The following is a 23,768-nucleotide window of genomic DNA, read 5'->3' on the forward strand; positions in this document are numbered from 1 at the left end:
CCAAGGATGCAACAGTAAGGATAACAGACGAGCAGAGAATACATCACATTACACAGAGATGACAGAATATCAGTCTGAATTGGAGGGACTGTACAAAACATGGGCAGGAACAGATTGTATGGGCTCAGTTTCTGATGAGGTGCAATGAGTCATTTGAATTCTTGTAAATTACCGAATCCAGATAGAATTGATGGCAAAAAGAAAGTGAGCCTCTGGTTCTAGCAACGCAAGTTGGTCCTAACTGAAATAGATAGGCTATAAAGATTGTCAGTACAGGTGTGGTTGTAGGTGCAGATAACGCAAAACACTCAGGAAAGATGCATTGATCTTAGATCATAAGCACCAACCTCAATAAAGAGTATACAATTTATGGAAAGATGCAAGGTTTACCCCCTTATCCATTATTGTGTTGCTGTTGGGATTTTTTGTTGTTGTACTGCATGAAGTTGTATACCATATTTATTGGATATACAATAAAATGTTTCAAACACAAGTATCTAGGGACACACACTTCACGAGACCCACAACAAGGATGGGAAATTACGCTAGTGCCTCTTTTGAGAATTACCCATTTGAAGTCCAAAAGCATTTTTTCCATACAAAGTGTGTGAATTATATGGTTTCTTCCATTGAGCTGATGAAGCACTCATGTAGCCTTGTACAAATGTATCCAATCGGTCTACGGATGGGGACCTGTTGAGACAACTATAATATTGAAGTCCCAACCTCTTGTGGCTAACGATCAGTTATTTGCTCAGCAGGAAGATGCAGCCTTCTGCATGTAATGTAGTAGGTGGCTGGATTTGCGTTCATACGGGAAACATCATTTACTACGAAGGAATTACCCCGCATAACATTTACCACGCGTCACTCACCACGCAAAGGTCTTTTCCACGCGTATGCCTTCAACGTCCGTCTTTACCACGCGAGTGGTATTCCTTACTGTCGTTCTGCCTGTACGATCTGCGTGGGCTTGGGGGGGTTGGGGGGGTCTCCCCCCCACAAAAAAAACAAGCGGATAATAATAAATAAATAAGAAGAAAACTTAAAAAAAAAAAACGCTCTACAATGCCTCAAAACGAACAAGGTAATAGCCTCACCAACAAGGAGACGTGTACGTCATAATTGAAGTCCTTTATCAATTTTGATAGACGTGTTTTGACGCTTGTTTCCGTGGTCGGTGGAAGAAAGGGCTGATGGGGAAAGACATACAGGGGTCAGATAAGAATCTAAACTTTGTTAATTAAGGTATTATTTAAGCGCATTATGAAATAAAGAAAATAAAATGTAAGGGAATCTGTTGTTTTTAATTGTTTAAAACATCGATCCTTTCCTTCGTACTGCATGTAGCCTATCAGCATCGTTATGTAAATTTAAATGGGATGTGAGATGTTTCGTAACGTTATTTTTGCGGAGTAAAAACATGCGTTGTCAAATGCTGCGTGGTAAAGACACATGCGAACTAAAGTTCGCGTGGTAATGCCATGCGTGGAACTTGTCTTCGTGGAAAAATCATATATTCGTTCATACTATATGGTGGCTCTAAACCAACATCCTCTCCTCCTGTGACAAACTAGATTTCTGGAGTAATGGTCTCCGTTGGGTGGGGGGGGGGGAACCATAAGGTATCACAGGAGACACCCCTGTAGATGGGAAAATAGCTATCTCACATGGTCAAACATCCTGATTTCAACCAATGGAACAACATTGATCAATCCAAACAAAGGGATGTCTATGTTTGCAACCACCTGAAGTCCTTCGAAGCCCGAGTGAGAAAGTCCTATTGCAAAAATCTCATTTGCAATAATATCTCCAACTACAGCATTCTCTAAAGGTACACAGACCTTGTGTAACCTCCTTCCTAGTATTCAGTTGCCCTGCAGCTAAGCTGGCCATGGGTAGATTAGTAAGCAAAGGTGTATCACATGTCTATTTTACTATGCTCATTAATGCGGCAGACAGATCTGCTGCACTTAAATCTAGATTGAAGAAGAACATAAGCCCATAAGACAATGGTGACTGGATCAAAGCTAAATAGCCTGTTATTAGCTGCCAATTTCAGCTAAACTAAGCATGACCCAATTTCAGTATTTTCACAGGGTCTACTGAAAGCCAGACTTCTTTTGGAAGATAGGCAGATGATGTACAAAATTGCCTGGGATTTCATACATGATGGGGATGTCCTGCATGTTACATAACACTGACTGGAGGCCCCTCAGGACATATCAGCTGTTGCAGAATTAACATTTCCCTTAAACGTGCACTTCTTGGTCTTTTGGAGGAAGGTACAGTACGGGTCAATCCTTAACTGAATGGTTTGGGTCACCGGCTGGCCAAAATAGATATTGCTAAATACTGGTGACTGGCTACTGCGTAATCACCAACAAGAGGTTGAGAAGGATAGACTGGGGCTTTTCAACTGAATATTCTATACCGAAAAGGCTGAAGAGATGGCCATCTAAGTATAACAAGAAGGGAGTGGGGGGGCTGATGGTTAGAATACTTTAAATTCTCAAAGAACAAGCGGTCTAACACTTCAATTGGTCCTGTCAGGTCTCAATAAACGAGTGTTAGAAATGGGTGTTTCTAGTTGGCAATGGTTTGCACCTTTGTCCGAATAGGGACCCTTGCTTCTAGTCCGGGTAAGGGGGATACACTTCTAAAACAACCCCTGCTCACCCCCTTGGCACGAGCAGACAGGCTTATCTCAGAGGCAGTGTGTAAAGCATTTGTGAACACATACAGTAATACAGTGAAAACACTACAAATGGACACCACACCAGTTTAGATAAATAAGTAATCTTTATCTGAACCAAACAAGACCAAAACGACACAAATCCACAAAACAGTTGTCAAGATATCCTTAAAAATAAGTTATTCACTGAAATAAAGTTTGTAGCAACAAATAACTCCACCTGGAGTTATTATGACATAGTGACAGATGAAATTCCCAAAGTACGGCGCTGACCACGAATGGGCGCTGTCAGGTGAGAAGTCCCCCAAAGAACAATACCTAGGAAACAATGAAAGCAAAGACTGTGCATGGAGTCGGGGAGGTGATGCTTTGTTCGCGTTGGTTCCTTATGACCCCAGGGGAGGTGAAGCCTCTGTTCCTTACTGCGATGGAGGGGAGGGGAGACATCTGTTCCTTACTGTGCCGGGAAGGTGACGTCACAGTGGCGGCAAGACATCGATTTGTTACGATGGTGCGGTGTCGATGGATTCAGGAGTCACCCACGTCGAGTATCGGCTCTGCGTTGATGAAGCACCGGCGTCAGTGAAGTCGGGGCTGCTGTGCGAGTCGGGGTGATGTGTCGTGGACGTCACAAGCGGTGTCCTCGGCTCCGGTGCAGGCAGGGGTCTCGGTGACTGCTTCAGATCGATGCGGAAAAGCATTAGCAGGCGTCTGGCCTACGGTGCAAGTCAGGGCGTTGCATCGTGCTCGACACGAGCAGTGCCCACGGCTTCGGTGCAGGTTACAGCATTGCTCTGTGTTGCAATTTCCCTCTGTGGCAGCTGAAACAGCAGTTCCAGATGCAGAAAGACAGAGGAAATTAAGTCTTTGTGTCCCTGAGACTTCAGAACAGGAGGCAAGCTCTGTTTCAAGCCCTCTGAGATCTTCCGAGGGTAGGGGACACAGCTAACAGCAAAGTCCTTTCTCCTTTTCGTGGCAGCAAGCAGCCACATCCTGGATGGCCAAGCAAGAAAATACCTACTTTCTAAAAGTGGTATTTTCAAACACAGAATGCAAAAATCACCCTCACAAAAAGATGCATTTTAACATTCAGATTTAAGGCATATCAAACTTTATTTTCTTACCTTTTTCCCCAGGGGCAGTTATGTTTAAAAGATGTTATTAAAAAACTCCCCATTCTATCCTATGGGAGCAGGTAGCCTTGCAATAGTGAAAAACAAAAATGGCAGTATTTCACTATCAGGACATGCAACACACATCAGAGCATGTCCTACCTTTCACATACAATGCACCCTGCCTATAGGGGTACCTTGGGCCTATTTTAGGGATAACTAACATGTGCACTTGCCAAGTCGACATGGCAGTATCAGACTGCACACAGGCTCTGCAATGGTAGGCCAGAGTTACATTTTACAGGCTGCTTCTGTGGGTGGCACAATCAGTGCTGCAGTCCACTAGCAGAATTTCATTTGCAGGCCTGGGCACACACAGTGCACTCTACTAGGTTCTGACTAGAATGAAATATGCCAATCATGGAATCACTAATCAATAACAACAATTTACAAAGGGAGCACTTGCACTTTGGCACTAAACAGCAGTGGCAAAGTGCCCCAAGCATCTAGACCAGCAAAACAGAGTCCAACACACAGCAAAAACACAGGAGGCAAAGGCAAAAATACAGGAGAGACCCACGTCAATGGTGCCAGGTCTAACAAAGAGCTTCTGAAGTCTATCACAAAATGTATGTAAAAGCTTTGCAACTGTATGTAAATATATGTAAAGCAAATATAATTTCGAAAATTCAGATGACAGAAGATTTTTTTTAAAGAGAAAAATAACTATCAAGTGCTGTACGGTCGGTTACCTGTACTCTGTAAATTTTATTACAAAGACATGATATACCCAGGATAACACAAAAAGGTATTACTATTGTGCCTGTATGCCAATATGATACTGTGCCAAAGTAGAGACAGGTCTCCATGAGAAAACATACTCTATATATGTTACAAGGTGTGCGTTCTGATTGCAGAAACACTTACTTCTACACTATGCTTAATGTTATAGAACAAGCAATAAGTCATTATTATTGGTAACCTGTCAAATGAACAGTAACTGGCAATACTCACATTTATCACCCACCCAAAATGACCACAAACAAAAATGAAATAAACCTAACATTAACCATTACATAAAATAACTAATTGGGCATGTGACTTTGGTGGCATGTTGGGCCATTACTTCGCTGAGGATACAGAACAGATTAGTTTTGTGAAACATCTAATCCAGCTGTGAAAAGGTATGTTGGCCCAATATCCCAAGGTTAATAACACTTATGTAGATAACCGCAATTATTGCTGCAAAAGCAAAATGAAACAATAGCAGTTTCTAATTTGCTAGTAAAGTGATGTGATCCCTTTAAAAAGGCAAAAAAAAAAAAACTTACCATCCTGTGACTGTCCAACATGTTACTTGTTATTAAAGAATGGGAGAGTTACTTATTTGAAGAGCTTTTAAATTACTTTTCGATGAATAGCGTTAAATATTTCCAGACATTAAATTCTTGACATTATGCACTTGGTGTGTCGAAGGATCGGTGGATACTCACAAGATTCATCAGATGTGACACTTGGGTATAGATCACATTCTGGATCGCTTTCAGTAATTGTGACTTGAAGCTGAAGAACCTGTCCTTCATTAGTGTTTTCAACTGGAACCTCATTCAATTTAGAATTCACAAAAATGTATTCATAATACCTGCAAAAGAAATGAACATCTATCAGAAAAAATAAATTTGTAACAATTTCTAACCTTCACTGGTTGCCAAGATGTCTACAAGCAGACATCTGTTCAACACATTATACAATAGTCGAGCACCGACTATCTGAAGGCAACCTGCATAGTGAAAACACTTGGTGGACACTTGAAACTATTTAAACAGTAAATACACAGCAACCTAGGACATTAAATTGATGTAATACAGTAGTAGGTCTTCTACAAGATTAGAAGTGGAGTGAGGTTTGGGCCCTCACAAACAAACGCGGGTGAGCGGGGAACATTACAGAGGATTCTGCGTTTAGTTTTCACCAGGCAGGGTGCAGTCATTCTTTCATATCGCAAGGTTGTTCAACGTAAAGAGTTCATAATAGAAACTTACTTATGTCAGTTTCCAAACAAGGGAGTAATGTGCCTCTGATGATATTCAGATCACCGCGGGAGAGAGATCACTCAAGCAGAGAGTATACATACTCATTCAGAAAGTTAATGCATTCAGCCATTCGCAAATGACGCTTGACTAAATAAGACTTAACAGACGTCAAGATATATTCCTTAAATCTGAAAACCTACAAACCGCTGAATGGTTATGGATGCAAGAGGTCAGTTCATACCCTCATTAAGTTCTGCTTTTGTTGCCTTTGCAAAGGATTTAAATATCCAAATCAGAAATACAGGTGTAAATTACAACATGCTTTAGTTAAAACCTGGTTGTAATTTACATCCGTTATGTTAATTTACTAACCTTTCCGATTTAAGAACACGTAAAGTATACATGTTTTAAGTCATTTAAGTAAATGCAATGAATCCACACAAAAGCGGACATATAGTCATTTCTTGAACCATGTGAATGGGTACTCTACCCTAAGTATAATGTGTGTGACTGGGGTTAATTTGAGTAATTTCTTCAATAACTTTTGGCTAAATTGTGTCCCCAATTGGAATGATAGACTATGGGATTAAAGAAATAGTAACAAAACCAGAGGAAAACCATTAATATTATGAGCAAAATCAATAGTAAATTGTCCAAGAGGCCAGGTGGAATGCCCTCATCCAACTGTAGTCATTCACCAGTGATGTTTACCTCAGTCTCCTTAGCTCCTAAATACAGTACTGCTGAATCCCCAAAGCTGCAGGGGTTCTCATCGATGGAGGGGACACTTTCAAAAACTGTCAAAAACACATGCTTAATGTACGCAGCCCGGGGAGGGGGGTGGAGGGGGATGGGGGGGCCTAGTCCTGTGCCTATCCTCTCTTCTGGCAATGGCTTGTGCCTGAATCAAGCAGACAGGTGAAAAATTGGTGTGAGTTGAAGTGAGTGCGCCTCTGCACGTCTATGAATCTGCGAGTGTCGTTTGCATGTCTGCCTCTGCATGCATATACGCTGGTATCTGGGTATACATTGGCAAACTCTACTATGTAGTTTGGAACTCCCTCCGTGCCAAGTACTGTCATACCATGTTATGGTACTCCCATTATAAATTGAATGGCATTTAAACCCATTTTGATCAGTTTGCAAAACTGTAAAAACAACTCCCATTCAAATCTCGCAAAGAGCGTGAGGTTAGTTTATTACAATTGCTTTACTATACTCAACATGGAGTTTCTACTTACTGTACAGCAGTTTCAAAGCCAGCAAGCCACTACTTAAGTCGCCAATAAAAAGGACAGTATGTAAGAAAAAGAGTGCCTGTTAATTCTGATTGATTGGTTCGCTTGAAAGCAAATCTTGAGATGATTTCAACAACTTCAGAAATTGTTCTTGCTTAGAACTTTGACTGAGATAAAGGGATTAACCCCTTCAGTGCTAATGACAAGGGTAACTCGTCATGGAGTTTCCATTGATTTCAATGGAAAGTCAATGGAAGAGCATCATGTGCCTTAGCAGCCAAGTGGTTAACTACTAAAAAAGGGAACAAGGACACCCAGACAAGGACACCCAGTGAGGAATTTGCAGCAAGGCTGGGGCTGGCCGAGTAGCACACAGTACTGCAGCATAATGTTCTTATTTGCAGATAGTGCTCGTGGCAGGCCCTCTATCTGGATTCAAAACTAGAAGTTACTTGCAACTTTCCCATTTCTCAAACTGGAAAAACAAGACTTTCAACATGAGACTTGCCACAACTAAATTCAAGTCTTGGTCTCAGAAGTAGCAGTGATATTGTCAGGCAGTAGTACCTCCATTAATGTAAGTGACTACATGCTACCAAGAGTCAAACCAGTTAGAGCTCCACGGTATCAATAAAAATATAGTTTGTTTAAAAAAATACAGATATTTGGACCTCAATAAACAGTCTTTATTTGTTTAGTAAATATGCAGCTTAGACCCAAACTATCAGCTTTTCATAAGATACTGCTACACTTCATGAAAAGATACGGTCTCAAATTCCCATCACTGCCCCCAAGCCGAATTGTTACCAGATTTCGGCACTGACCGGGACAGGCAGACCCACACTAAATATTTGAAAATTAAAAGTAACGTGATTTTAGTGTTTAAGATAGTGAAGTTTTATCTCGAGACAACATTAATTGGAAAAAGTCATTGGAAAAATAAATGTTTTTTTACTCAGAATTGCAAAGAACTACATATGCTGACATGTATACAAGAAAATAAATAAATTACTATTAAACCACAGAAAAGGAGGACATTACATCGGCTCAAAGTGGGTCGAGAGTATTTTATATTCTTGAGTACTTCAACATGAAAAGAAATAATGGTCACATTAAATACGGAAAAATGTTATAGTGGCATTTTACAATAAGGTAAGTGCATGTCCCATTCATGCCCAATAGGTGTATACAAAAAATACAAATACAGAAATTCGCTGTGCCATTATTGTGAACGTTATGGCTCTTACAGGTATTAGCTTGGTGCTTTTGAGAGCTGTATTTTCTGGGCAAGTATGCATCCCTGCAACGGTTAACAAATCCTTTTTGGAGTGGAGAATGTCGAAGACCAAAAAACATGCATTATCATACCACTATTAAATAACAACCTGAGGTAAAGCAACTAAGGAAAACTATGGCATGATTCTTATTCTCTACTTCCCATGTGAAATAATTGTTGGTTAAACACTAAAACAATGTTCACAACAGCCAAATATAAATGTTTTATGGGTAACTGCTAGTCAAGCTCCAGAGTTTTATGCATGGACTGAAGCGGATTCTGTGTAGTATCTCAGGGCCAGCAAGCAAAGATACTACACATACTACTGGACCATGGGAATAAGCCCTACGTCGGGGAACCCCAGCACTGCAACCACAAAGTCATAACATCACAGCTAGACTTCTCTTCGGCATCAAATTGAAACTAATATAAAACTGATCCTTGTTAAGCCTCTATTGACTGCCCTCTTCAAATACAAATCTAGTTCCAGCTTATTTGTGCGACATACAGCGCTATAAGTATGCCACTTGAGATCCGAGTCATGGACGGCCTTGCTGGACTTCAGGAGAGCGATCAAACCCTATCTTTTTCCACCACTATAGTTCTGTCTTTGGCTCGTATCTGAATCCCCTGTTTTTTGGCTTTCGGGGTAGGTTTGTGTGAGTGAAAGTGCTGGGACACCCCTTTGCTGGGGCAGCGGAGCTTATATAAGCACATATAACATAACAAGTGATCGGAACAGACTAAAAATGTGTGTGTAAACAAGGCACTGAGATTTATTCCTGAGCAGAAACCTAGGATTGCCCTTCGACTTTTTCCCTACGTCAACTAGCAACATGGATTATGGGCACCATTCAAAAGCACGCAGGCTGCTTCCCTGCTGCAGAGGAGAGAGGGTTAAGGTCCAAAATGCTGTGTGTGTGCACAGAAGAGGTGGTCACAACTCCCAGCACTGAAGCTACCACTGTGCAATCTAAAATAAACTGGTAAGGCGTTAATAGCCTGTATGGGGGCAGACCAGGCCCTGTTGGGTGTAATGTAGACTGAGGTCATCGGCTGCGAACAAAAGTGTGTCTGGGAAAGGGGAACCAGCTTAAGGAGATCCTGAGAAATTGGGAGCCATGTGACATGTGGGGAGAAACTAGGAGACATGCTGTATGAATAAAGGACTATAATACCAAGTGTTCGTGTCCTTAAAGAGGAGGCCCACTTTATCTCTCTTAAGTAAACAATGCCTGAGGCAGAGACCCACACCACTACTGTAAGTGAACCTGATCCCGATGTGGACCGTAGTACACTGTGGGTGCCTCTTCTCCTTCTAGCAGCACTAAGCCAAGACAGATTCCCCCTAAACGCAAGATTGAAAATGTGTAAAGCTCCCGGATTCTCAACAGAAACCTCTTGAGAATAAGTGACCACAGAAACCGAAGGATTGGTGCTCAAACTACAGGCACAAAGACGTTCCTGCAGGCCACTGATCATACCAGCCTGAAACCAGAGACTAAAATTGCAGAAAATGTGTAAGATGTGATATTCTTGGGAAAAGACTTTTGGAATGCAGCAGGCAGAATTAAAAAGACAGGCAGAAAAACAATCTCATAATTTAAGAAGACCGTAAAAAACACTCCAGACAACTGTGGGAGACTCAGAAGCTCGTCACTGAGCTCTGAAGACACAGAAGGTAGAGCAGACCGCAGAAACATTCATGTAGTAGGGTTTCTTGAGGGAGGTCAAGGTATGGCCAGCCTCACCACTTTCTTGGTGTCTGGATCCACTTCTGGGTACTAGAGGCAGAGTTGGCTGCCTGTTTCGAGATTAAGCAAGTTCCCAATGTGCTGGCCCAGAAGTCACCCCTGGGTATCCAGCCCAATGTCAAGGGCTCAGTTGCATATGAATTCACAAGCATCCCCATTTTACACCAAACAAGTGCAGAAGCAAAGAAACCCCTTTGACAGCGTAAAATGGAAACTACATGCCATAAAGCTGGATTACATGGTACTCCAACCCATGAAACGCAATGTCTTCTTCAAAAACAAGACATTCTTTGAAGCCCCAGAGGCAGCTGAACTCAACAGTCCAAACCGATGGCCCCAACTGCCAAAAGAACATGCAATGAAGACTCACTTGATGTCCAACCCAGAAAGGAGGAAGGGGCAACGAATTAGGCTTAAAAGGAGAGCACATGAGAAGACAGGGCTCTTGCCCAACTGTCCAGACCCTGCGCTCGATTTGGGGTCTGCTACAGACAGTTCAAAGCCAGAAATAGATTCTGCCAGATCGCGGGCATCTTTAGCCAAGCTCTGGTTCCATTTCCTTTGTGTAGAATGTCCACAATCAGTCAAGCACGTCAATGCTGATCCGCATTTAGACTGTAGTATTGCTCTACAAAGAGGTAAAGACCATAAGAAGATACATGGTCCACAAGTACAAACCAGCTACAAGAGAAGACATCCTGTCCAGCCACGCCACAACACAGTTAGATACACCTTGCCATAATGTTCACACTAATAATCTGGCTTATAACTGGACACATGACGCTTGCAAAACATTTCATTTAATGAAGGCCTAAGATGTCAATTCATACCTTTATCATTGCAAATCAGTTGAGGGGGTAGTTTTAAGATTATCTTTACTAGGGTTCTAATGTACTCTAGGATGCCATTGGAGAGGCAAATGGTGTCTTGACCAAACTTAACAATGCTTCATATTTCTAAATACAGGGTGGGTGGGTAGGACTGGGTTAAGAATTGTTCACAAGTGTTTTTATTTAGCTTACATTTCTCTTTATTTAGTTTGCATATTTTCGTTAGTTATTGTTGGCACATACATGGTCTTGCTGCCCATTGGGTGAATATTTCATAATGGCTGAAAGGATCAACAACGCTGAATCACAAACACTACAGTTTCCTACCTGGAATGCAAATGGCTTATTGGATAAGATTAAGTGAGGGGCTGTTCTGAAAGCAGCCAAAAGATATGCCTCAAGGGGACTGTAAATTCTCCTTGGTCATAGTCCTACAGATTTTCAGAGAGTCAAATTTTAGCAGTCTACTTAAAAGTGATCCTCCATAATGTCATAAAATTAGCACAAACTGGGGGCAGACTACTCTAGGGCTACTGAATGTACCTAAAGCAACAACCTACATCTGCAGATAGAATACAGGGACAGGTATGCCTTCCCAGTTGTATCAGAAGTCCGTGGAACTGTGGGTGTCCCTCAACAGCTTTCTAAAGCTGAAAGAACAGTACCTAGATAAAAGTATGATCTGCTGACTGAGGTCATAGGAGTTGATAATCTTTTTAAACAAACTGGCACCGTAACGTGTTAAATTAGACTGGTCTCAATACATAGGTCAACAGGCAGACCTAGTACATGGCTGGCAATGGCCAGTATAAATACTGTCTTCACCGATATCCATTGAAGTACACAATTTCATAGCATCTCTTATGAAACTGGTAAGATGGTGATTCCAATGTGTGCTTGCTGCATGTGGACTCCACTTCACTCAATAGTTCCTCTGTGACAAACACACATCAGCTGGAGCCCCATCCGGTGCACTACTCAGTTATACATGCTTAGACCAGTTAGTCAGATAGGTACATCCAGACTTTGCAGATATCCTTCTCGGGCCCCCTTCCTTTGATTAACTACTTCCGGGTACAATTATTGCAGGCGCAATATATCTTGGTCCTTCACACTAATCGTGCTAAATACCCCATTCATCAAGTACTACACTCCAAGTGGTTTTGCACCATATGAAATACATGTGGAACAAAGCCATATGTTCCACATGAGGCTAACAAAACTATCAAAATGCTATTAGGTTGAGAACTTCACTCACCTACGACGTGGACACTTTGTTTTGGGATTAGCAGGTCTTGGGTTCATCTCTAAATATTGCCGTTCTCTTTTTGCCCTGACGAAGTCCCCTTTGGGGACGAAACGCGTTGGCTGAGGCCTTTTAAAGATTTTCTAATAATAAAGGAACTTTTTCTACTACCATATTTACTACAGACTTCTTCTTTTGGTGCACCATCCTTCACTCATGCTTCTTACAGTATTCTAGTCTGGAGCCAGTCTTTTGTAATGCAACTCTATGGAAAGTGTTGCATTCTGCACAAGTTAATAGTCTGACAATTAAAGGCATGGGGCACTACACAAGCACCATCTAGGCTTTAAGTCCAAAGCATCAAGACAGTTCTTCAGGCCTGCCTTCAGGAATAATAAACCAGTTGCCAAATTAATTCCTTAAATATATATGTGTTTATGTCAAATCTGCTTCATTCTGCTATAATATTACTCATTTCCATCTAGAGTGGTTTGAGAATTGTATCTTGTTAAAATGTTCATTTAATGTTGCAATAGGCTACTGTTCATATAGCACATACATTTGTTCTCAGGGAAGATTGATTGCTGGAGCCAAGCTACAGAGAGCAACACAGGATTCCTCCCAGACACCTGAATTTGTTTTCAAATCACTAGATTGTTTAAACTTCCTGGATCTCAGCCACAGATCACATCAAGACTGTGGCCTTTCTCTCAAATAGTTTACCAATCTGGTTTCCTACATTCCTGTGTACCGGAAAGAGCTGATTGAATAATGGAATTATCAGCAGACCTACCATTTGTTACAGCTGTTTAATCTGCCACCTTAAAAAGGAATACAGACATTTTGTAAAAGATGAACGACCAACAATTGTTGCATCATGAGCCCATATGACAATAGAAAGAGTAATTTTTACTTATGCGCTTTATAATTATGAACAACATACTGCCTCATGAAATGCCTGGGTACACTGAGAAACACTAGATACAAGGATTACAAGAGGGCTCAACCAGGGATTGCAGGGTTCTGCCACAGTGGCCAGACAGCTGTGCCTAAAACATTCTCCTTCCTTCTACCAGACCATACAGATTTAAGGGAGTCCATCTTATTACACTTTTTCTATGCACCCAAACCATGGCACTTAACTCCCTTGCTTCAGACTTCCCAGACAAAGAGGAAGTGCCCTCCACATACGTTGAATTCAGGAGAGAAGTTTCTACCTGGGCCTGAAGTGAGATGCTCCCGCATAACGCAAGGGCAGAGGCATCGCAGATGCTTTACTATGGATCTACCGCGTACTAGGCTCCCTAACATGTGAGAACATGAAGGTCACGGTTTTGCCAGACTACACTGTAAAAGTACAACAATGCTTTTTTGACAATGCAAAGCAAAATCTTCGAGCCATGTAACTCAGATATACGCTACTCTACCCTGCTCGCCTCAGGTTATTCTTAGAGAGATATTTTTCTTGGTCACGCCAGAGGCAGTAAGGGACTGGGTGGAGGAGTGGCCTGGCTTGAAGAGGGAGTCATCGTGAGAAACGCTGGCGTAACCAAATGGCCAAGATACATGGAGGGAGGTGCTGCAACAGAATCGTTGAAGCAGGTGCCATTGGCGCTCCAAGGAAGGCCCGGCACAAGGCCCAAAGCTCCAACGCCAATCTTCCGTGCGGACTGCTGCAAGAGCAGAGGGGACTGACAACTTGCAGAAACCACTTTGACTCCTGACCCACAGCTCCCGGTGATTGTGGGCATCTGTGGAATAGGACTGCATGTCGCAATGGGGTCGGAACTGGAGAAGCATCCACTATCATAAGGTTGTTTGGTAATGGCGCTTGGCTGGTTAGGGCTACAGGCATTCTTTTAATTTTGGGGGAGTGGAGGTGAGGAATTGGTGGGCAGTTTTTGGCCTGCGGTGAACATACACAGGGTGGGGGAAGTTGGACAGTTTTGTTGGGGATGTTACGACTGCTGGCCTATGTGGAATTCACCTTGTACTCACGTGGAGTAGCCATCTGAATCAGAAAGGAACTTCCCTTTGTGGAGGACAACATGTGTGTGGACCCCTAGCAAAGGATTTTAGTAGTGTCCGACACTTGGCATAACAAATGGCTGAAACATATATTCGTATACTTACCAACCCAGCTCCAAACCCCCGCCCTGGAGGCAATAGGAGCACTATTGCTACCGCTTCTTAAAAGGACATTAGTTTTGTCTGGAGACTTGAACACACACCCTTATCAGCTGCTATGGACAGATCACACGGGACATATGAGGTGGCAGGGGAACACAATTAGTGAGACTTCTCAAAGCCATGGAGCTGGTGGATGTCTGGTGAGTGCACCATCTCACTGCCAGTCAGAATTCCTACTCTGGGGCTCATCACTGTTTTTCCTGCATAGATCACTGCTTCCCACACGAGCACACGAGCAGGCATTTTACAAACACTCACTACCTCCCACGAGGAATATCGAAGTTCTCCCCTCCCTTGGTGGACTTCTTGGGCGAGGTTTCAAAAGTCTACCATGCTAGACCCTTGGACCCTGAAAGGCAAGTAAGTGACAATACAACTTAGGGAGGCCACAGAGCATTACTTACCTTAGAAAACTGATATTAAGGGTCAGGCTACCTCCTTGCCAGTGGCCAAGCGCAGTGAGCAGATTGCAGCAACTGCACACCTTGAGGAGGACATTCTCCAGCTGGAATAGGAACGCATCGCTGAACGGGATGGACAGAGTAAACATGGCCTTAGATTGAAACAAAAAGAATTCCGGGACTTAATATAGAATGAGGCATGAAGTCTGTACCAGGTCTCTCAGGGACACCTAAACAAAGTCTCAGACCAAGCAGGTAAGATGTTGGCTTGGTTAGGTAGACGAGAAAGAGGTCTTAATTGGGTGGTCTACCGCGGGAGGGGGGGGGGCAACGGGTGAGAAATAGGAGGGGCGGGCTTCCCTCTGAGAGGCAGGGGCAGATGGAAACTTCTCGGAGACCACTGCAATCGCTGACAGGTGCACAGAGTTCTACAAAGCCTTTTACTGGTCAACAACGGGGGGGCGGGGGGGGGGGAGATGACACAGGACTTCCTGGGGAATGTCATGCACCACAGCTTTCTCCGTACAACAGATCCTTGGTAGAGGAGCCCTGATTGAACTGGAAATCGGCATGGTAATTGCAGCGTTACAATCTGGCAAGACAGTCGGAAGCAATGGGTTTCCAATAGAGTTTTATAAGGGTATTGCCAGTAAGCCAATGTCTTATCTCCTTGCTCAGTTCAAAGGAGCACGAGAAAATGGGATGTTTCCCGATGATCTCCGCATGCCGACAATTGTAACTGTGCCCAAGAAAGGCTAAAAGCTGGAGTGTGGCTCTTACTGCCCATTGTCACACCTCAACATAGAGACAAAAATATTGGCCAAACTATTTGCCATACGTCTCAACCAAGTTATTACAACTCTGGTGCACCCAGACCAGATGGGCTTCATGCCCGATGGGAGCACCTGCCTTCATCTTCAGAGGCTCTTTGGCTGTATGGCCTACATGGAGGATATATAGTAGCACATAGTGGTCCTCTCACTAAACACTACCAAAGCTTTTGACACACTAGAATGGTCTTACGTTCAGGAGGTGCTGACACAAATGGGCTTCGGCCCCCAATACAAAGCCTGGGTAGACTTGCTATTCAGCAAACACCTGGCCAAGGTTAGTGTGAATAGGACATTCTTAAAGCCTTCCCGCTTAAAGAGGGGGACCAGGCAGGGATGCCTGCTGTCCAATGATCATTGTCCTGGTGCTTGAACCCTTTGACTGTTGGGTATGGAGTGACCCCTCTCATACAGGGGCTCAAATGGGTGGCGGAGGGGGAGGCCAAATGAGAGGAATTAATCTTTCTATACACATATGATGTTTTATTTTATCTCTACGAGACGGAGTTGACCATTGGCTGCCTAAGCACCTCCTGGACCGGTTTAGGTATTATTCTGGCTTGCACATCAACTGGGAGAAGTTGGTTCTCCATACACTCTCTGGGAAGCCGTCACACGTAGTCCTGTGGAAAGCAATCCCCATTGTTACCGAGCGATTCAAATATTTGGGAGGGGTGGGGGGTGAATCTACACAACTAGGGACAGTGAGGTAATGTTTTACCTCAATGCTATCCTAGACCAATCAAGAAACAATATCTCATACTGGTGCAGCCTGCCTCTGTCCCTCCTAGTTCGTGCTGCACTGTTTAAGATGATCACTTTGGGGAGGGGGGGAGCTAAAAACCCTTGTGGATGTCAAAGTGAACTTTAAACTGGCAAGCACCGAGGCATTTAAGTTCCTGCAACCCATGTCCCCAGAAAATCCCCCCTCGTGGATGCATCCTGCTGAAGAGCAGACTTCTTCTCTGGTGATCCTGCAGAAAGCCATATCCTCATATACAGGACTATCGTCAACAATACCCCTGCCCCGCTTGTTGATCTCAGGGCTAAATGGAAGGAGGACATGAGTACCATTGAGCACGGGGAGAGGGTGGAGGCAGTCATGGTACTACGAGAGGCAGTTCTACATTCCCGGTTCAGACTGGAGCAGTTAAACATCCTTCATAGGGATAATCTCACCAGGTTGCTCATGGCCAGAAGAGAGTGCACTTCCCGACGATTGCTGCCAGCAAGTCTGTGATCAGAGGGGAATCATGTTCCACGTGTTACTGGAGTGCCCAGAATTAAAGACATTTTGATCTGAGGTGGAACACTGCATGACACCGGTGGCTGGCACAGAAAAACGGGTGTAGTTTCGATTTCTTGGGCGGGGGGTGGGAGGGAATAGGTAGCCTCCACAACAACGCGTAAAGAACGTGTGTAGGGTGAGGTTCATGGTTGCTAGAAGAAATGTTGTTCAAACTTGGGGTTCTCCAGATCTGCCAGAGCTAGAGCAGTTAAACATGGATACCCAAGAAACATATACAAGTCATGGAAGCCCAAAAAATTAAGACTGGATATGGCGGCCATGGATATCTCAGCGACCGCGTTCTAGAGCAGAACGGGCACACAGCTCACAATGCGGCTGGGTGGGAAACAAACGACAAATATTTTGAAACAAAATGGTGGTGGGTAGTTGAGAGACTGGATAACTCAAAAACATGGGTTCTACCATAGCAGGTATATCTGTTGTGTACTCTCTGGGAGTCACTTTTTTTTTTAAAATCTAAATGTACTGAATACGTTTTCAAAACAAACATGGAGCTCAGAAAAACAAGGAATGTCTAGCATTAAGGCAAGGAGGACCGGTCTTGTATTACCAGTTATTCCAGCTCTACTAGTTAAAATTGGATGCTAGAGGGACCCAAGACAACAATGAGCTGAGGCATATGTCAAAAGGTTAATTTAGATGAACTCGTTCCCAGTTACTGTGCTGAGTCTTGTGACTGCTGATGTAAGCAGGTCTAGTCTCGTGATCTTCTCCGGTCCGGCCACTTCCTCCCTCATGCCTCTGACAGTACGGCCTCCCTGTGAAGCCACCCAGCCTGTTACAACACTTGTAGTTCAAACTTTCTTAAAGTCACAAAGAGCTCCAGGAGCACTAGAGGAAAAGGGCCGCTATAACCAATTCCCATGAGTACTTCCATGTGTAACCATTTATACATGAAAACACAGTAAACTTACACTTTAAAACGTTGTTTTTGATTTTACCTACAGGGCATATTTTGATCAGTTTGTGGCAATGGGCTTATTTTTCCATCAACGGACTTTGTCACACACGAGAGAAAGGCGAAAGACTATGAAATACAGAAAAACAGTAACAAAGAGATAGCGGGACAAAAATAATCTGTAAGAGTGAGATAAAGGGACAGAAAGTGAAGCGCGATCTGAAGACCTGGTATTCAGCAGTTTCTGCATTAGGCACAGTCAGTGGCAGGGTCCTAACAAAAACTTAGTGCTCCTGCTTTTACACTTATTTTTACGCATTAAGTACTGCCATACTGTGGAGAAATTTCTTCCTTTACACCACAGTCAGTTTTAATTGTTCCTTTTCCATTGCAAATGTATTAAAATGGTACTTTACTCCAGAGCAGGCATCTCCAACAAGTAGCTTGTGAGCTACCAGCAGCTCTCCAGTACCTTGTGAGTAGATCTCCTGTGTGCAGCCCAGCTTAGTTGAATTATTATTTGTTTGCAAAAATTAGAAAGCATACATTTGAGATGAAAATGTGTGTATATTCAGAACTCATAAGCTGTTTAGAGAAAAATGGTTGAATTTATAAAATCTATTATTTGAGTGGGAGAGATTTTTATTACTTCTAATATCACCATGTGCCAGGGGGGTGCAGCTATGTATTATCCATGTAGAGGGGAATTTACGGGTAACCCTGCTTAATGCACTGATGTGATTACTGCTGACAGTCTTGTTTGGGGTGGCCACTCCTACATCACTAATAGTAGCTCTGGATGATTTTCATTGAACATAAGTAGCTGTTACAGAAAAGGTTGGAGACCCTTGTTCCAGACCATGACAAACTTCATGTAAAAAGTAAACCAACATGAACTTGCAAGTTTGGGGGTACACATCTACTTAAAAAAGGTAGAACCACCCTGGAACGTCCATAAAAACTGCCATAAGATTAGAATTGTTAATAAACAAATTCTGCCACGCTTGCAGAATTCCTGTGCGAGTAATGCCTGTTTATGTGAGCAAAATCTCATGCTGGATTTTGCCCTGGTAAATACAGTGTGCTCCTAAGTTTTACTAAGCTGTGAAAATAAGTGAGCGAATCAGACCCCAATATGAATTTACACATTCATCCAATTCTAATTTTAAGTAATGAATTTCATGGTTTCGTATCCCAAGGCTGCCACAATCAAACCCAAGAATGCTACTGTTCTAGTCAACTCTTCTAAGCAAACTGGACAGTGTGTCCCCCTTCTGCTGACCTTCATAAGATTAGTATAGATCCGAAGAGCAGAAAGACATAAAAATGGAGAAGCAAATAGGGAGATGTATACAGTGGGCCACAGTGGTATTCTTTATCGATTTTTGTTTGATTTGCATGGTAGTAATCCTTTAAAGATTTTGTGTGCAGAGATTAGGCTAGGCATGATAATTATTTGTAATAGTTTTACTAAGTGTTCCTTGCTATGTCTGATTCTTTTGTTTATAACACAGAAGAGATCATTTCTATCTATCACAATTTCTAAGGTCAAGGTTTCTGTGACCATTTTCCGACAGTTCATCACAACAAATGGGTAGAAATCTAGAGTCTGATTCGCAAAGCCATTTGCATACTGAAGTTGGATTTACGTGTTCAAATGGCTTTGCTATGGGTGTAAACTAGTTTTGTGTTCTCAAAAGGTTAGGTTTACATTTACAAAATAATTTAATTAGAAGAAATATTTCCTGTGCACAAATCTTTTCTCGGGGATAAGGTATGGACTTTACTGAAGCAGTGATGTCTTGCAAAGTCAGTGAACATCTACAAAACTGAAACTTTGTGGATCACCTTACATACAGTCTGAGATTCATTCTTGTCCAGGGCAAAAATAAATCAGCATCCATGGTGCAAATTCCCACAAAGATGGTGATAGTGAAAACGAAGGGGTTTCAGCTCAAGGGAAAAATCTAAACATTTTAAAATGCAACTTCAATTTTGTTCTATGTGAACACACGCCTAAAATACAAGCATATACTTACTCATGCATACATGGAAACTCGGTGAAGCAACATAGACTTAATTAAATAGTTCTACTTCCAATCCTGGGGATCGGCAACTTGTTAACCAGAGATGTACTCGAAATGTAGACGGAAACAAATTTACGCTATAACGTTTCCACCTGTGTTTGCCTGTCATCTAGACGTTAACAAGTTTAGAGAAACAAAAAGATAAAGTCGCGTTATTATCGGACAGATCGCACTTACGTGCTATGCTGGGTTGGTGTTGCAATGACAGCCTTCGGCTTTCATGCGGAAGGAGGCTAGCAGTGTCAAAATATGTTTCTTCCGCTTTTACTAGGAGCCCTATAAAGTTGGGGCAGAAGGTCATGGTGAAAGGTCAAACTAATAAGATGGGTGGCCAGGACATGACCGCCAACCATGCTCTCCTGCCTGCTAAGACTCCGTTCAAGAACGAAAGAGTGAGAGAGGAGAGTGGGAGAGACCGTGCACCTTCCCTCGGTGATTTTCGTTCCCTACATAGCTCTGCAGACACTGCCACACTGCTGGTCACTCACTACCTACCTGCGGAAGGCATCCTGAAGAATGACACACAGCGGTCCGGCTGAAGACTGCGGCCCGTGCACAATTTTGAAGGCGGCGGGTGAGAGGTGGTACACCTCCGGGGAAATGTGCACGGACTGGGGAAGGGGCCACAGAGTGCCATATCTAGACGGCTCAAGAGGTAACGGCGGCGCCTCCTCCTGCTGACTTTCTTCCACCAGCTCCGGAGGCGCCGCGAGGCCGGCCCGGAGGCAGAGAGCGCAGAGCACCAAGAGGGGCAACCGAGACCCAGGCATGCTGACAGCGAACACCGGCGCTCGCATCACAATGCAGAACGAGCCACGGCGGGCGTCACGTGACAAACCAGGAACCGCTGGGCGCTCGGGGCTTCGCACATGCGCAGTTAGACTGCCCAGTCTCTACTCGTAGTCAGGTGAGCTTGAGTCGGAGGTGGCCGGAAAGAATGTTGCCAGACCTTAAGTGGGATGAAATAAGTGTGTGGGAGGTCTCTCAAAGGAGCGTGACCAGGACTCAATTCCTAAAGGCGTGTCCTATTAAAATACGTAAACTAAAATTCTATGCTTTCCCATGGCGTACTATCTGTCCAATATTTTTGTACCTCTATGATTTCCTGTTATTGCAACCAGACATGTCACACCGTAAGGGTCATGCAGATAAACATAGCTCACAAGGTTTCAGATTGCTTCGTGACATTCAATAAGTATTGTAATGTTTAGAGACTGCGTACCGCAGTCTAGTTGATGCGCACGTAGCCGTGCGCCTGCGGGTGCGTGATGCGTCACGCACCGCAGGCTACAAAATAAAGGAGGCGTGGCCACGGAGTTAGTCCGGGACCACGCGGAAAGCTAACGAGGTGTCCCGGGTCCATGTGTTCGGCGCAGCGAGGCCAGCGCTGCGCACATAGCCACAAGGACCTGACAATAAGGGTGGGCGTCCGAATCGGCTACGCCCACGGAGTAGGCGTAGTGTTGCCTTCTACGCATTTTGCGTAGACAGCGTAGCCGGCAACACTACGCCCACTCCGTGAGCGTAGCCGAGTCGGCCGCCACCCGCCTCCCTCCCGCCCTCCACTAGATACTTTATTTAAACATTTACACGGGTTAAAACAAGTTAAAAGCACTTACCTTGTCCGGGGCTCGCCCGGGTCTTCATCTTTGAATAGCGTCCTTTGCCTGGATACCAATGCGCATGCGCGGGCGGCCGCGCATGCGCATTTCTCGGGAGAAATGCGCATGCGCGGCCGCCCGCGCATGCGCATTGGTATCCAGGCAAAGGACGCTATTCAAAGATGAAGACCCGGACGAGCCCCGGACAAGGTAAGTGCTTTTAACTTGTTTTAACACGTGTAAATGCTTAAATAAAGTATGTAGGGGAGAGCGGGAGGGAGGTGCGTAGTGGGGCTACGCGGAGTGCGGGAGTGGGCGTAGCTTCTCGCCCTCTCCGCGTAGCTCCGCGGAGCCCCACTACGCCCCACTACGCCCAGGGTTACCTGACAATGGCGACGACGATATAACGGACCCATGCGGTGCCCCGACGCTCCTTTTCACCCGCCCTGCTGCAGTACACGATCGCGCCACCGGCGCCAGGGGCCCCACCCGCGGCGATCCCGACCGGGGCTATCTCTCCCCAGTGTAAAGAGTGACGCACACAGGCACGCTTCGCAGGAGGCCCTCACAGCAGGGACTGCACGTAGGAGACAGCGCACGGACGCTCAACACCAGGTACGGGCGTGGCTCTGCCCGTGATCAGCCTGCGGAGGCCCGGCGCCCCCCTCACCACATCAGTGGGCACACCACAGCACCGCGTAGGTCGTTCACCACCGGCTAAAAAGGGGGGAAAATTCCTGCAATCTCTGGCGGCCCCCTTGGTACAGCTGACAGGAAGGAGCCCCCTACCTGTGACACTCGCCCCCGCATCCCCGCAGAGGGACAGCTAGCCGCCACGTGCCACCATGGCGACCATTCCGCCCATTGAACCATTTGTGGTCGACGGCGCACCAGCATCCCTAGCCCCACGATGGAAGGACTGGACAGAGCGCCTACAATTCTACTTTGAGGGGGCCGGAACGGCGAGAGAATGACGCAGGGCGCTTCTTCTTCACCTTGGAGGGAAGGACATTCACAGGATTTATAAAACCCTGGTGGAGGCCACTCCTCACACCTATGTCACACTCCTCAATGCGCTCAACGCACATTTTGAGCCCATGGCCAGTAAGGACTACAAGCGTTTCATCTTCAGGCAAGCGCGACAGGAAGCAGATGAATCCCTCGACGCTTTCCACGGAAGGCTGAAAGAACTGGCAAGCACATGTGGTTTTCGCGACGAGCAAGAAGAAATATGCGGCCAAATCATACAGGGGTGCTATTCCTCCAACCTGCGGGTGAAGATCCTCCAAGAAGATGGAAAACCACTGGCTGATATTCTGAAGCTAGGCCGCTCCAAAGAACTGTCGCAGGCAAGAGCGTCACACATGGAGGCGGCGCTCCATAGACCAGTCAAAGTGGAGCAAGTCCACGTGGCCGAACAAGTCAATGTGGTCCGGCCGAAGCAACGCCCTTTTGGAAGAGGACAGCCACCCGAACGCCGGAAAGAATGCAGATACTGTGGAGGCGCACCACATCGAGCTCAAGACTGTCCGCGTGGGAGAAAATGCGGTTCGTGTGGGTGGCTGAACCACTTCGCATCAGTGTGCAGGTCCTCCAAGCAAAAGCCCGAAGCAGCCCATGCCGTCAGAGAAGACCCGGACAGCGAAGACATGGACGAAGACTCCAATAATTACCCGGTCCACTATGTGTTTGCCATAGACCAACCACAAAGGAAGAAACGACGCCTCCCGAAGTGCCGCATAACAATACTACACCCTGAGGTGAGAGCCACAATCGACACAGGAGCCTCGATCGAACTCATGGCGGCAAATGTCTACAGCCAATTGCGAGAGAAGCCCGTGTTGAAGACGGCCAAGATCCGAGTGTTCGCCTATGGACAAAAGACCCCAATCCCATTGATCGGGTGCTTCCAAACCGAAATACAACACCAGGATCGGAAGATTCCGTCAACCATCTACGTAACCAAGGAGGGCAGTGGAATGCTACTCAGCGGTCAAGCAGCCGAAGACCTCCACTTGATATCCTTCGCGATGGCAGTGCTGGAAGAGGAACTGGACACGATTCTTGAAGAATTTGAAGACACCTTCCGGGGCATTGGATGTCTAAAAGGGAAAGAAGTATCCCTCCACATTGACCTGTCCATTCAGCCAGTAGCCCTCCGACACCGAAGAATAGCCTTCCATCTGAGAAAAAAGGTGGAGCAAGAACTTGACACCCTCGAAAGACAAGGCATAACAGAGAAAGTCAATGGGCCCACTCCGTGGGTAT

The 23,768-nt window shown here is 44.8% G+C and overlaps 1 protein-coding gene across 3 annotated transcripts in view; it reads right to left on the reverse strand.

The window, feature by feature from the left end:
* Window positions 1–20,838, reverse strand: part of HEXB (hexosaminidase subunit beta) — a 353,508-nt gene extending 332,670 nt beyond the window's left edge. For 2 of the 3 annotated variants that reach the window (XM_078675257.1, XM_078675258.1), the window contains exons 1-2: window positions 20,395–20,831; window positions 5,301–5,449 (exon numbers count right to left, since the gene is read on the reverse strand). In XM_078675257.1, the coding sequence (XP_078531383.1) occupies window positions 5,301–5,449; window positions 20,395–20,696 (451 nt within the window). In that variant the 5' untranslated portion in view covers window positions 20,697–20,831. Of the gene's footprint in view, window positions 1–5,300; window positions 5,450–20,394 lie in introns of all 3 variants that reach the window. The other variant, XM_078675259.1, reaches the window with a different exon arrangement.
* Between the last annotated feature and the right edge of the window lie 2,930 nt (window positions 20,839–23,768).

The sequence above is a fragment of the Lissotriton helveticus genome, chromosome 2_1 (genome assembly GCF_964261635.1).
Source record: "Lissotriton helveticus chromosome 2_1, aLisHel1.1, whole genome shotgun sequence".
Taxonomy (NCBI): Eukaryota; Metazoa; Chordata; class Amphibia; order Caudata; family Salamandridae; genus Lissotriton; species Lissotriton helveticus.